This window comes from Lipotes vexillifer, unplaced genomic scaffold (genome assembly GCF_000442215.2).
Source record: "Lipotes vexillifer unplaced genomic scaffold, Lipotes_vexillifer_v1.1 scaffold192, whole genome shotgun sequence".
NCBI lineage: Eukaryota > Metazoa > Chordata > Mammalia > Artiodactyla > Lipotidae > Lipotes > Lipotes vexillifer.
The window spans coordinates 434415-449641 of NW_006780202.1; the positions used below are offsets into that span (position 1 = coordinate 434415).

Here is a 15227-nt window from a genome sequence, read left to right on the forward strand (position 1 = left end):
TTTGTTTTTGTTTTTGTTTTTTGCAGTACACGGGCCTCTCACTGTTGTGGCAGAGCACAGGCTCCGGATACGCAGGCTCAGGGCCCATGGCTCACGGGTCCAGCCGCTCCGCGGCATATGGGATCTTCCCAGACCGGGGCACGAACCCGTGTCCCCTGCATCGGCAGGCGAACTCTCAACCACTGCGCCACCAGGGAAGCCCAAGGTTACCATTTGGATCAGTAGACTGAGTAAAGCAGATTGCCCTCCCAAATGTCAGAGGCAATCTAATCTGTTGAAGGCTTGAGCAGACTAAAAGACTGAGTAAGAAAGAATTCACTCTCTCTGCCTGACTGTCTTCAAGGTACTGGTCTTCTCCTGCCTTCAGACTCAGACTTGAAATGGAACTTACACCATCAGCTCTCCTGCTTCTCAGGCCTTCAGACTCAGACCAGAACTATACCATTGGTTTTCCTGGGTCTGGACTTCTCAGCTTTCATAATCATGTGAGCCAGTTCCTACTGATACTGTTTCTTTGTAGAACCCTGACTAATACACTTATAAACTTCATCCATTATGCCTTTTTGCCCTCGGATCCGGTTTCTGCATTTCTCCTACAAACTACATTTCCTAGGTTCTTTGCCAGCTGGCTTCCAGAGTGGTTTGACCAACAGTAGCTTGACTGCAGAAAGGGAGCAGAGGTATAAGCCCAGATTCTATCTCCTTTCTGGGCAGCCCCTTCTCCTGTGACTCCTGCTCCTACTAGGCACAGTTCTGTGTTTCTCTAGCCCTGGCGTAGAAACACTTTCTGATGATACTAATTCCTGGTCATCATCATTTTTTTGGCTCCTGGGATCTCCCATCACCTATGTAACTATTTAAAATACCTATAGTGAATCATTTTCTGGCTGGACCCTGACTGAAACAGTAATAAAGATAGGAATTCAGCAATGTAAGTATACCTGGAGGAGAGCAGAGAGAAGAAAGGTGGCATAAGGGAACTACATCTCATCTTCATATAGAAGGTCAGTAGATGGTACCTAAAACTGATAAATCAATAAACAGTGCTACAGTATATTATCTAGAATTATGAAGATAACAAACAAAAGAATAAAAACCTGAAACAGTTCAAACTGTTGCCTCCAACTATTGAGTCAGTAAAAGACCTGTGGTTGCCAAGGACTCAGGGGAGAAAGAGAGAGATGAATAGATGGAATATAGGGGATTTCACGGCAGTGAAACTACTTTATGGCAATGGTGAATGCATGGCATTATATATTTGTAAAACTTATAAAACTATACAAAACAAAAAATAAACTCTAAGATAAACTATGGACTTTAGTAGTATCAATATTGGCTCATCAACTGTAACAAATGCACCACACTAATGCAAGATGTTAATAACAGGGGAAACTCTGTGTGTGTGTGTGTGTGTGTGTGTGTGTGTGTGTGTGTGTGTGTGTATGTATGTGTGTGTGTGGTGGCAGGGATGGGGAGGTACATGGAAACTCTCTGTACTTTCCAGTCAATTTTTCTGTAAACCTAAATCTGTTTTTAAAAATAAACTCCATCAGTGAAAAAAAAAAGAAGGGAGGGAGGGTAGGAGGGAGGGTGGAAGCTATCTAAAAGACATGAAGGAAACTTAAATACACATTTCAAACTGAAAGAAGGCAATCTGACAAAGCTATATACTTTATCATTCCAATTATACGACATTCTGAAAAAGGCAAAACTATAGAAACAGTAAGAGCAAACAAACAAACAAACAGTGGTTGCCAAGTGTTGAGGGGGAGAGAGGAAGTGATGCCTAGGTGGAGCACAGTGCCTTTTTAGGGCAGTGAAACTATTCTGTATGATACTGTAATGGTGGATACATGACATTATGCATTTGTCAAAACATATGAAACTGTGCAACAGAAAAAGTGAACCCTAGTGTTAGTTAATAATAAAATGTCAGTAATGGCTCATCCAGTCCTAGCCACAGCAATAAGACAAGAAAAAGAAATAGAAGGACCCCAAATTGGAAAGAAAGAAGTAAAACTATCACTGTTTGCAGATGACATAATACTATACTTAGAAAATCCTAAAGACAACACCGGTAAACTACAAAATTACATATACAGAAATTAATATACAGAAATCTGTTGCATTTCTATATACTAACAACAAACTATTAGAAAGAGAAATTAAGAAAACCGTCCCATTTACAATCGCATCAAGAAGAATAAAATACCTAGGAATAAATCTAATTAAGGAGGCTAAACACCTGTACTCAGAAAACTATAAGACATTGATTAAAGAAATTGAAGATGACACAGATGGAAAGCTCTACTGTGTTCAAGGATTGGAAGGATTAAAATTGTTAAAATGACCATACTACCCAAAGCAATCTAGAGATTCAAAGAAACCCCTATCAAAATACCAATGGCATTTTTCACAGAACTAGAACAAATAATTCTAAAGTTTGTATGGAAACACAAAAGACTCTGAATAGTCAAAACAATCTGGAGAAAGAAGAACAAAGCTGGAGGTATCGTGCTCCCTGATTGCAAACTATACTACAATGCTACAGTAATCAAATGGTATGGTACTGGCAAAAAAAAAACCAAAACTGACACATAGATCTATGGAACAAAATGGACAGCCCAGAAATGTACCCACACTTAAATGGGCAATTAATCTATGACAAAGGAGGCAAGAAAATACAATGAGGGAAAGACAGCTTCTTTAATAAATGTCACTGGGAAAACTGGATAGCTACACGAAAAGAATCAAACTGGACTGGTTTCTCACACCACATACAAAAATAAATTCAAATAGTTTAAAGACTTAAATGTAAGACCTGAAACCATACAATTTATAGAAGATAACATAGGTAGTATGCTCTTTGACATCAGTCTTAGTAATATTTTTTTGGATATGTCTCCTCGGGCAAGGGCAACAAAAGCTAAAAAACAAATGGGACTACATCAAACTAAAAACTTTTGCACAGTGAAAAACTATCAACAAAATGAAAAGGCCACTTACTGAATGGGAGAAGGTATATTTGCAAACAATACATCCAATAAGGGGTTAATATACAAAATATGTAAAGAACTCATGCAGCTCAACATTAAAAAAAAAAAACCCAATTAAAAAATGGGCAGAGAACCTAGACATTTTTCCAAAAACACAGAGATGGCCAACAGGAACATGAAAAGATGCTCAACATGACTCATCATCAGGGAAATACAAATCAAAACCGCAATGAGCTATCATCTCACACCTGTCAGAATGGCTATTATCAAAAAGACAACAAATAACAAGTGTTGGCAATGATGTGGAGAAAAGGTGGGAATGTAAATTGGTGCAGCTGCTATGGAAAACAATATGGATATTCTCAAAAAATTAAATACAGAACTACCACATGATCCAGCAATTCTGCTCTTGACTATTTATCCAAAGAAAACAAAAACACTAATTAGAAAAGATATATGCACCCCTATGTTCACTGTTGCATTATTTACAATACCCAAGATATGGAAGTAGCCTGTGTCCATCAATAGATGAATAAAGTAAGTGGGGTATATATATATACATATATATATGTACATAGATATACAATGGAATATTACTCAGCTATGAAAAAGAATTAAATCTCTCCATTTGCGATAACACACCCTAGAGGATATATGCTAAGTGAAACAAGTTAAACAGAAAGACAAATACAATTTCACTTATCTCTGAAATCTAAAAAATAAAACAAATGAACAAATATAACAATATAGAAAGAGACTTACAGATACAGAGAACAAACAAGTGGTTGCCAGAGGGGAGGGGGGTGGGTGGAAGGGAGAAATAGGTGAGGGAGATTAAGAGGTACAAACTTCCAGTTGTAAAATGAATTAGTCACAGGTATGAAATGTACAGTGTGGGGAATAGAGTCAATAATTATATAATATCTTTGTATGGTGATAGATGGCAATTAGATTTATCATGGTGATCATTTTGAAATGTATAGAAATATTGAATCACTGTGTGTAATAGGAACTAACATAGTGTTGTAGGTCAATTATACTTCAAAACCAAACGAACTCATAGAAAAAGAGATCAGATTTGTGGTTACCAGAGGTGGGGGTGGAGGGAGGGGGAATTGGATAAAGGCAGTCAAAAGGTACCAACGTCTAGTTATGTTATTACTAGGGATGTAATGTACACTGTGATAAATATAATTAACACTGCTGTATGTTATATACGAAAGTTATTAAGAGAATAAATCCTAAGCGTTCTCATTACAAGGAAAAAATAATTTTTTTCTATTCTTTTAATTTTGTATCTCTATGAGATGATGAATGTTCACTAAACTTACTGCGATAATCATTTCATGATGTATGTAAGTCAAATCATTTTGCTATACATCTTAAGCTTATACAGTGCTATATGTCAATTACATCTCAATAGAACTGGCAGAAAAAAATTTAATTAAAAAATTTTTAATTAAAAATTGGTTCATCCATCAATTATAATAAATGTACTCATATTAATGCAAGATATTAATAACTGTAGAAACTTGGGGGGCGGATTCTGTACTTTCTATGGAATTCCCTGTAAACCTAAAACTGCCCTAAAAAAATAGCCTATTTAAAAATAAAACCCTGACTTTTAAAAAAAATGTAGGGAAGGGGTGTTTGTGGGTGAGGCAGGGCTTATTATTGTTAGCCCTCACGTGCTTTTTAAGGTGTTTTTTTTAATTGTGTATACATTACTTGGATTAAAATGTTTTTAATTTTCTTAAAAATCTGTTTACCCACCAGGAAATGAAAAAGACCAAAGCTACCAAGTGTCAGCAAGGATATGAAGAATCCAGAACACTACTATGAAAGTTCATGTAAATTGGTATAACCACTTTAGAAAACTGGCAGTGTCCAACGAAGCTGATAATAAGCATAGCGTGTGACCCAGCAAATTCACTCCTAGACAAATATTCAAAAAAAAAAGTCACCACAGGACATGTTTGTTCTCTATGTGCACTGAAGCTTTATGCATAATTGCCCTAAACTGAAATCTACCTAAATGCCCATCAAGAGTTGCAGAAACATTGCAGAATATTCACACAATGGAATTCCATACACCACCGAGAATAAATGATTTATAACAACATGTAATAATATGAAGGAATCTCACAGATAATTTTGAGTGAAAGAAGCTAAGCATGTGACACTTAATTCCATTTATATAAAGTCCAAAAAGAGGCAAAATTATCTATGCTGTAAGAAGTCAAAATAAAGATTATCTTGGAGGAGAGATGGGGAGTGATTGAAAGGGGCATAAGGGAGTCCTCTGCGGGTACTGGCCAGATTCTGTTTTTTCAATCTGTGTGCTAGTTCCACGAGTATATTGAATTTATGAAATTGTATCAAGCTGTGCTTATAATACTTTTAATATATGTACTTTTTAGTATGTGTATTATGCATCAATAATTTATTTTTATTTTTTATTTATTTTTTTTTTTCTTGCGTTATGCGGGCCTCTCACTGTTGTGGCCTCTCCCATTTGCGGAGCACAGGCTCCGGACGCGCAGGCTCAGCGGCCATGGCTCACGGGCCCAGCCGCTCCGCGGCATGTGGGATCCTCCCGAAACGGGGCACGAACCCGCGTCTCCTGCATCGGCAGGCGGACTCTCAAGCACTGCGCCACCAGGGAAGCCCAATAATTTATTTTTAACCTGAGAGTTTTGACCCCTAAGCCACACTTTTTTTCTATCCTCTATCCACTAAATATTTAAACACAGAATATGTACTTGAAAAAAATCTGAGTATATATATATATATATATATATATATATATATACACATACATTTTACAGTTAATTTCAGTACTTGGAAGAATCTCAGTGTAACATTTCTATGAATACTTTCAGAGAAGCAAAAGAAGTCCAATTTTGAGTCCAACAGAATATTTATCCAAACTTGCTGGGCTAGCCATAGTGTTTGCTGTTGTTATGATTGTTACCTTCCAGTTGGTTTCTGGATATGCTTATCATGTTACAGATCATGGTTTAGGGTGACATTTACCAAGACAAGTGAGCATTGACAGTGAGAAGTCATCGCTCTTGTGAAATCAAATCGGCAATCAGGCTCCATTTTGAGCTTCTTACTATGGGATAACTTCCATCTAATGAAATTCTTTTGTGTCAGCTTTAGATACTGAAACCTCAGCTTGCTCACCAAGTTAGAATATGCTCTGTTATTCTTTGTGCTAAGACGAATTAGAACTAAACTACAGGCTTTAGACCCCAAATCTGAAAATAAGTGTGTCACTGCTTCAAAGATGAGGATTGTTTTACTTTTAGTAATAATTTTCTTCTGTTCAAACATAACTATCATACTCATTTGTTTCCTTGAACACCGGAAGTACAAACTTCACAGAAATTAATTCTAATTTAGTCTGTACATGCAAATTAATATGGTTCTCAAGCAGCCCTTCCTGAACTTACACCAAGGGAAAACTTAGTGTGGAAATTTGGCAAGTTATGGGATCAACAATAGTAATCTATTACTTTTATAAATTCTCAGATAGTTTAAAACATGTAGCAGTACATTTTAAATATCTTTCAGAGATACCACAATGATAAAAGAAGACCCCCAAATTTTAAGAAAGCCTAAAACTCCAACAGTAAAATCTTTTAAAAGTCAACTTACTCCAACCTCCTGCCGGTTTGTCAACAGGCTAAAAACATTTAGAGATTTCTCTGTCTTCGATTTAATTCACCCACAAATTACCATCTCTTAATTCGTCTTTTAGCTTTCCCAGACCACACTCTATTCTCAGGATGCTAAATTCCCAGAGAACCCCACTCTCAGCATTTCTATTCTCAGCACACATGCCTCCAATTAATAGCATTTATTAAGTATTTTCTATGTGTCTACCATTTACATCCCCTTTAGCCCTTTCAATAGCCCCATCACTTCTTTTACTAACCACATTTGATACTTGAGGGAGCTAAAGCACAGACAGTTTACATAACTTACCTCAAGTTCTAATGCTTATAAGTGGTGAAACCTTAATTCCATTCCAGGCACTGGGATTCAGTTATTACACTATGCTGCCTCTAATTATTGATAGGAACTTCAGGCCACATAGTAGTACTATGAATCCTGCCATTGCTAATACTCCACTCCTACCTTCTAGACTGTAATGAAAATTCTGGCTTTACTCATTCTGTGGAACAGACCTTACTGCTGCTATTCACATGAAGCATTTGGACTTTCTTTCCTAGCATGAAAGAATGTGAGCTTTAGACTTTTTATCACCACCACAGGAGGACATGGGGCTAGGGCTCAAAACTGAATTTTGATGCATTTTTAAAGTCCTTTTTGCTGGCAAACTTGGTAAGGACTTGGGATTGGCCATGAAGTGCTATTCTGGAGATTCACTAGATCATTCAAGAGTTGATGTCACATAGAGTCCCAAGACAGCACAAAACACAGATCTCAAGTTCACACACACACACAAAAGTCAAAATTGATCCCACTGTTAATTATGATGTTTTCCAACTCACATGCAAACATAAAATCCCATTTCAAAAACTTTCAACATCATTAGAAAAACCAGTCACTGTGTATTCTCTAAAATTTATTTACAATTAATAAGTTAAAAAGCAAAGTACAACCAGATTGTAAATCTTAATCATATGCACATCAAACTGTCCGAGGAAACAATTCGGTTCCATTACAAACAATTGCCTTCTACTGCACTTAAGACATAACAGTCTATCAGAAAATGATTCAAAACACACCAATAAAGTATTATAATAAAGTAAATATTATGTATATACGCCCACTAAAAACCACCAATTTAACGAGTGCTGTGGCAACGCTTAAAACAAAAGGCTTTCAGTTCAAAATTGCTGATTTTTTTTGTATTCAAATATTTTTAATGTTTCTTTATTGAAGAGTTTTCAGAAAAACAGTACTGTCATTTGCACGTAGCAAATCAATAAGTGTCAGCCACCAGCTTAGTTACATGTGTCCAACGGGGTACTCGAACTTCAACAAAATAAATACACACCACAACAGCAACACTTTGCACTATCAACAACGGAGCTTGCCCTCAACGATCATGACATTCCTGGTTTCTGGAAGGAAAAATAAGTTGCTGGTTGACAGGAAGGAGGATAAAAAATGACATCAGGAATCCCCAAAGGTTAGCGGAGATGCCAGTCACCACATTTAGGCACTCAAAAGTTAAAAATGAAATAAAAGCATAGCAAGGTGATCAACTTCCTCCTAGCTTCCCCCTCTACTTGTGCCATATGAGATATAAGATAATCTTATAAGAGAATGAATAAAATCATGAGTTTTCTTTTACAAAACTATATACAAGATAAGCTACAGACTTAGAGGACAGGAAATGGATGCCTCACCATAAAGGCCACCTTGCCAAGTTCCTCTTCACATTCTGCCCAATGTACCCATAAAATACTTTCACTTTCCTGTTAATATACTAACCAACTATATTAGTTGTTTCTTCATGTTTTAGAAGCTGTAACATAGGCTTTGCTAAAGAACAGTTGGCAGATATAAAGATTTTTTGACATCTTATTTCACAAACTAGAAATGGCATGATTTTTAAATAGACCAGATAAATAACATATTGAATTCAAGATGGGCAATCAGATCCAAACTGAAATCAGACAGCCCAGATAATCCAAAGAAGCATTTTTGCTAGTTCAAGTGCACTAAAGTAACAAGGCATGAGGAAAAAATGTTAAGAATCTCAGTTAAAATAAATGCATGGTGTCAAATGGTTGTTTCAGTTTTGAGCTGAGCAGAGTTATCCTCCCAGCTAAGTCTAATTTCAAAATCCTCTGGGAAACTATCTAGATGAACTGTACGTTAAAATTACATTCTAATATGGCCACTGAATTTATTTTTAAATTATTATAAAACTATATACAATAGTGAGTGGTACCAATACATATTTTTTCCTCAGGGGCTAGTTAGCTAAAAAATTTTTAACAATTTGGGGGTGGGAGGGGAAACCCTATGTATCTGAAATACAACTGGCAATAAGCTAATAAAAGAATATATATAAGCTTCCTATCACACAAATAAAATTTAACACTCTCCATCAACTAAGTAATGATTCACTTTTATTTACTCATGTGACAGTGTTTGTAACAACGCGTTATTATTAAGTAGTGAATAAAAGAATATGAGGCATACTGGGAAACTGGCATCAAGTCGTAGATATATATATATATATATATATATATATATAATTTTCTTTTTTCTACAAAACAAGAACACTGAAATTAAAGTCACAAAACTCCTACTTACGGACTATTAAACTTGAAAAACTCAATTCAGAAAGCAATGCCATTTGAATTCTAAGAACACAAGAGTCAAAACTTCAACTCATTATTCTCCTACGAAGCTGCCAAGCAGAGATAAACCTTAATATTGAGGATTTCATATGTCGAGTTCCAGCCAGTATGAATCGTTCCATAGCAGAATACTTAAATTTGAAAAACAGTGGTACAAAAACACCACTTGACCCTTTAGGTATTGCAGTAAAATCTGGCTGTGGCACCACCGGCTAAAAACCATTAAGTCTTGCTGCCACCAATGACCAAAGGCACTTGGATAATCAAGAATTCCACACCGGGCCGTATGATATAAATGCTATCATAAAAGTGTAAAAGAAGGGTCAGTACTCTGTGTGACTCGCCTGTTCGATTCCTGTGGTCTTCAGCTGTCAACAAAGACCGGTAACTGCAAACATAATTATGAATGGAATTAAGATAAAAAAGGAAACTCATGGAGCAAAAGAGACAACTAATTGTCATGATGTATATAAAAGTGATGGATATTAGTTTGGACATTTCTTGCTATCCAACAACAAAAAGTAAAGAAAGACCTATTTTGCCCAAAGTAACTTTAACCAGTTATATGATACCAAGAAACGTCCCCACCCCCTCGAAATCACTAATAGTTCTGAGAATTCTAATGGGTATTCTGTTTATCATTTTAATCACATGGTTGACACACATTTATTTCTCCTATGTGATTCCCAATTTAAAATAGGTTATCCTTGAACTATACCTGGATTTGTATGTTAGACCAGTACAAGGAGACCAAATCATTTCCAATAGGATTCCATCCATTTCTTTAACCAACACCAGTTCTTTATAACTTTTTTTCCTTATCACAAGCCATGTGGTTTCAATGCACTTTAATTTTTATTTAATCAAAAAGAATTTAACAACTACACTTTTCCTAAACAGAAGTTTATATGCGTTTCAACCATTTTCTTTAGGAGCTCAGCAAATATAAACATTAAATCTCAATATAAAATCTTTAGAAACACCTCAAAAATGTTTAAAACAGTTGTAGTTGGCATCTCTTTGTTTGCAATCACTGAGCCCATGGAATTCACAGCATACAAATCCTTGCACTATTAACAGTCATAAGCTTGAATCTCTTAGAAAAATATCCTTGGTCAAAGCTTTGGAATCCGGTTAAAATTAGGAAACGAGTGGGATTCAGAATACCCTGAGCACAAACGGGTGCAACAGCACAAAACAGGTTCGATCTTTCGTCCAGAAAGAGGGGTGGCAGTCGAAAAGAAAAACGGGGGTAGGGGTAGAGGAGCGGGGTGAAAAGCAAGTAGATTCTGGCGTTATTACACAAGCATGAAACCAAATTCCTTTGGAAACAATAACGACTTCTTCGGAGGACTTCCAGACCAGTGAGGTAGAGTCCAAAGGGAGAAAACGGATCTGCCCCTCCAGTCCTGGAGACGTCTCAGTCCGGGGTACGGAAGCAAAGGGCCCTCCCCCACGGGTCCGGCGGCCTCCTCCTCCGCAGCCCCGAGCCGGGAAGGGGCGGAGGGCGCACCTGCCCCGGAGTCCCAGACGGCGGCGCCGCCGCGAGCCCGGGGCGCGGGGCCGGGAACACCAGCCGGTGACTTCTTCGCCCGTAAAGTGCACGAGGGGACGGGGTCCAGGCCGGATCTGTAAACACTCGACTGACACTTGTCCATCCCTCCGGGCGGAAGCTCCGTCGCCGGCTGGGAGGGCGACGCGGGCCGCGTCTCACGCCCGAGGCACCGGGAAGCGGCGGAGCCTCACCACGGGTTCCAGGTTCACTCGCAGGACTTGGTGCGCCTTACGCCGCGCCGCCGCCAGGCTGCGCTCGCCCCACACGTCGTCGCCGACGCGAATGGTGGGGAAGGTGGTCAGCGTCGGGGTGGCCGCCCTCCAGATCTCCTCCAGGGTGCGGCCCCCGAAGCAGGGCTCGGGCGCCGCGGGCTTGGCGGGGCGGCTCTCCCCGGGGTCCGCCGGCGGCGGCGGCGGCGGCGGGGGCTTCCTCCAGCGAGCGGCGGGCGCCCGGGCTCCGCGGCGCCTCCTCCTGGCCGCCGCGCTCGAGGTCGGCCTGCGCGTCGGGCCGCGGGCGGCAGGGTGTCCCGGGGGGTCGGGGACCAGGGCCCGGCAGGAAGAGTAGCCGTAGACGTCCTTGCTGCGCAGGATATGCGGGGAGAACTGGTGCTTGAGGCTGCAGAGGAAGCTCCAGAGCTCCGCATCCGAGCTCATGAACTCCGTGCTGCGTGGCATGAACAGCTTGAAGGCGTCGCCCAGCGCCTTGGTGCTGTCGGCCAGCGAGAGTTGCGACCGCGAGTACACCACCTTCTCCTCCCGCGCCTCCAGCGCGGCCCCTCCTCCCGCCCTAAAGCCGACGCCCCGGGCGGCCGCGGCCGGGGCGGCCGGGGACCGGCGCCGCCGCCTCTTCACGCTGCGCCGCATCGGAGGCCGCTCGGGGCCGCCCGCGCTCGCCGGGTCCCGCCGCCGCCGTCCCCGCCCGCCTTCGGCTCCGCGGCAGCAGCAGCTGCTGGCGCCTGCCGCCCGGCGCGTCTCTAGCTACTTTTCTCGCCTCCGCCGCCGCCGCCGCCCCTCCCCCTCCGAGGGCGGAGGACGCGGGTGAAGATCCTGCAGACCGGTACAAGATGGCGGCCGGCGCCCACCCCTGGGCTTTGTCATTGGACGGCGCCTCGCCCCCCTGGTTTCTCTTTCTTCTCCTCTCTTGCCTCCTTTCGCCCTCTGCCTTTCTTTAAATGTGCCCGCCTCAGGCCCCTCCCACCGCAGCCCCGACTCCACCCATTGGGTGCTCTCAGAAGAGGGGCGGGGACTAATGGGGGAGAGGCCAGTTCCTGGTAGATGGTGCTGGGGTGGGTGATGGTGGTGGCCCTTGAACGCGAGTCAACAGTTAGGTGGGTATATGGGGAGGGTACCTTGTCTACAGTAAGGGGTGGACATCAGCTCCACCTTGGGGAGAGTCACTCTTGGAGTGAGTGGGTGTGCATTTGAAGACTGAGATTGGAGGTCTACCAGTCTGAATAACAAAGAGAGACGTGCCCAAAGGCTGTGGTTTGTATCACAGAAAGGAAATTTGGGTCTAAGTCCAGGGGGAATGCGCCTTTCACCATTCCCTTCTAAACCTTCAGAGGCCTCTTTTGCATCTTCATCCAACTCTTCCCCCTTTTGACCCCAATCCATGTCAAACAACACTAGTAATCCAGAATCATTCAGGTAATATGGACGGCATCAGTGGCATTGTCTCCTTCTGGACAATGGAACCATCTTCACCTTTAAGAGATACTCTGCTTATTGGGAAAGCAAAGCCTCTTATACCCGTAGAACTAAATACTCTGCTCAAGTTGATCAAAGATCAATTACGACAAAGCCATTCTCCATAGCATTTTTGAATATATAATTGTTTTTTAAATGAATGTACTTCACTTTTCATTTAGTTTTAATATGTCCCTTTGCAGCACCATCTCTATCATTGAGAAAAGATGCAGCTTCACAATCAAAAAGGTTCTGCTGAAGAGAACACACTGTTAAGAACCCATCACCTTTTGTATTTGAGAGGAGGGGATTATGAAGGTTTATAGAGTAATGGACAGTCTTCAGTCATCTTTTCTATCCTCAGTACTTAATTCAGCACCTGTTCAGATAGTGGGCACTCTATGTTTGTTGAGTGAATCGATGAAATACCACTGATAATTTAAAATGATGTGAGAAAGAAAGACATTGAAATCGCTAAGAACAGGACAATTTTATATTTTATATTTTACATTGCAGTTTTCTCTTAACTGCATTAAAGTTTTAAGGTTAAAAAAATCTCCTAATACTTAGAACTTTGAGGTAGGCATGCAAATTTTACCCTTCAGTGAGCACTTAATTTGCAGCAGAGAACTAATAAAGCAGAGTTTTGTGATTTGCATGTACTGCTATATGTGCAAATATTTGAGCTGAAAGATACCTAGTTCAATCTCCTTATTTCACAGATGAGGAAATTTGGACCCACAGAGGTTCAGTAATACAGCTTCTTGATAGCAAGACTAGGACTATAGTTTAGGTCTTTGGATTTCTAATCTAGTGATCTTTATATTTCACTGGAGGTTTTTCAAATTGTACTGCTCAGACTCAAAGAGGTTAAATAGCAAATGCTTTATGCAAGAGTGGAGTGACTAAGGGACAGAGTATTTCCAATTCCACTCCTCCCACAATTGAGTTTTTATCTGCCCTATATTGGACTTACAGATATTTTCTTAGAACCAGATTTTGTTCGTTTAGTTTCAAAACAAAGGAATAAAGTAAATAAAATGAACAATAAATAAAATAAAACAAAAATATTTTGAAAGTTGCTTCTCTACACCAGAGCACCCTCTCCACACACTGGGTTTATGGTAAAAACCAAACATCCTACCAGGAGACCAGTTCCCAACCTACCAAAATCATGGTAACTTTCTGAAGAGAAAATCATTTTCCTAGAAAAGCACACCCTGATCTCAGGACAAGATTATGGAGCCAGGTACCAGCTTCCTAAGTCCTTAAAAGAAATGTCATTACAACAACTCTTTATATCACAATTAGTTCTCTGGGTAATTCTGGGAACACACACGAATGTGAAATTTGTATAACTTCCATTGGAATGCCCCTGCAAGATAGACATAGAAAATCTCACAGAGTAAGCCAGCAGAGTAGTAAGGGGACTTCATAGTGAAAGAAAAGGGTAAAATAAGGATTTATGTACTCCTGACTTCTCATATTGTTATTTCCTCCCTTCCATGTTAATCATATGATAAGTACTTAGGGTTCTTAACCATGGAAATGTTTAGGGTCTTTTGCCACATAAATACATACCAGGCATCTACACAAACTTAGCGAATTGATTTCAGTTAAAAGGATAATCTTTTTATAAGACCATTCTTATTCTAAGAAAACATAAGGTCTCAACAGATTGCAGAGCATTCAAAAGTTCATTTTATAATACATACTCATTTAATTTACTTAAAACCAAACAATATCTTTATGAAATATTTTTAGGAATTAATATCATGTCAACCTACTTAAATTATTGTATAATTTTAAATTTGGCATTGTTTGAGTTCTCTATTCTTCCGTTTTCACTGTTTCTTATTTTTACATTTCTTCTTGATCTCTACCTTTTGATTAGCTTAAATAGTCCTACAAATGTTTCTTATCCATTCTCCATAAGTGAGTAAAGTTTACACATAAAGATAATATATTTCTTCTAGCTCCTGGGACACTCCTAAGACACTATAAGTTTTATGGAAAGTTGGCAAATTGAAATTTTGTTCTTGAGGAAACATTGTTTAAAATGCTGAGTTTACTCCTTTACCTCTCAAGGAGAATGATGCTTCCTATATATCTGATAAGTAGTGGATAATAAGAATAAACAGAACAAAAAACTACCTCTATGTGTATATTTTCTGAATTTATAATTTCTGTATTTTAAGAATGAAACCAAGCAGTGATTGGAGAAATTGAAAATAACATTTATCTCTTAGCTATCCAGAACTTGTGCTTTAAGATTCCACTTCTATGAAATAACTTGCTTCTTGCAAAGTGGCCAAAAAATTAAAAAAGTATCTGTAAGTGGCTGGGAGCATCCACTCTGGAATCAAACAGACTTGGAATCAAACAGATCTTTATAACAAAATACCCTTAGATACATTTTTTATCATTCTGAGCCTATCTCCTCATCTATAAAATGGGCATAATCTCTACTACAATAGATTGTCTTGAGGATTGGATGAGTGAACATTAGTAAAACTTTTACTAGAGTGCCCAGATCACAGCAGGCATCCAATAAATAATAGTTATATTTGTCTTATCTAATTGAGGATTTTACTTGGTTTAACCTATGTATTTCAAATCCTATATTACAGTGGGAGTCTAT

At 39.6% G+C, this 15227-nt stretch overlaps 1 protein-coding gene across 1 annotated transcript; it reads right to left on the bottom strand.

The window, feature by feature from the left end:
* Positions 1–11056: 11056 nt before the first annotated feature.
* Positions 11057–11764, bottom strand: CCDC71L (coiled-coil domain containing 71 like). The gene has a single exon (XM_007453336.1). The coding sequence runs from the start codon at positions 11762–11764 to the stop codon at positions 11057–11059; it is 708 nt and encodes a 235-aa protein (XP_007453398.1).
* Positions 11765–15227: the final 3463 nt, after the last annotated feature.

What these genes read in the sequence shown, in the direction of transcription:
- CCDC71L (XM_007453336.1), bottom strand. Translation starts at nt 11,764, where the DNA reads ATGCGGCGCAGCGTGAAGAGGCGGCGGCGCCGGTCCCCGGCCGCCCCG.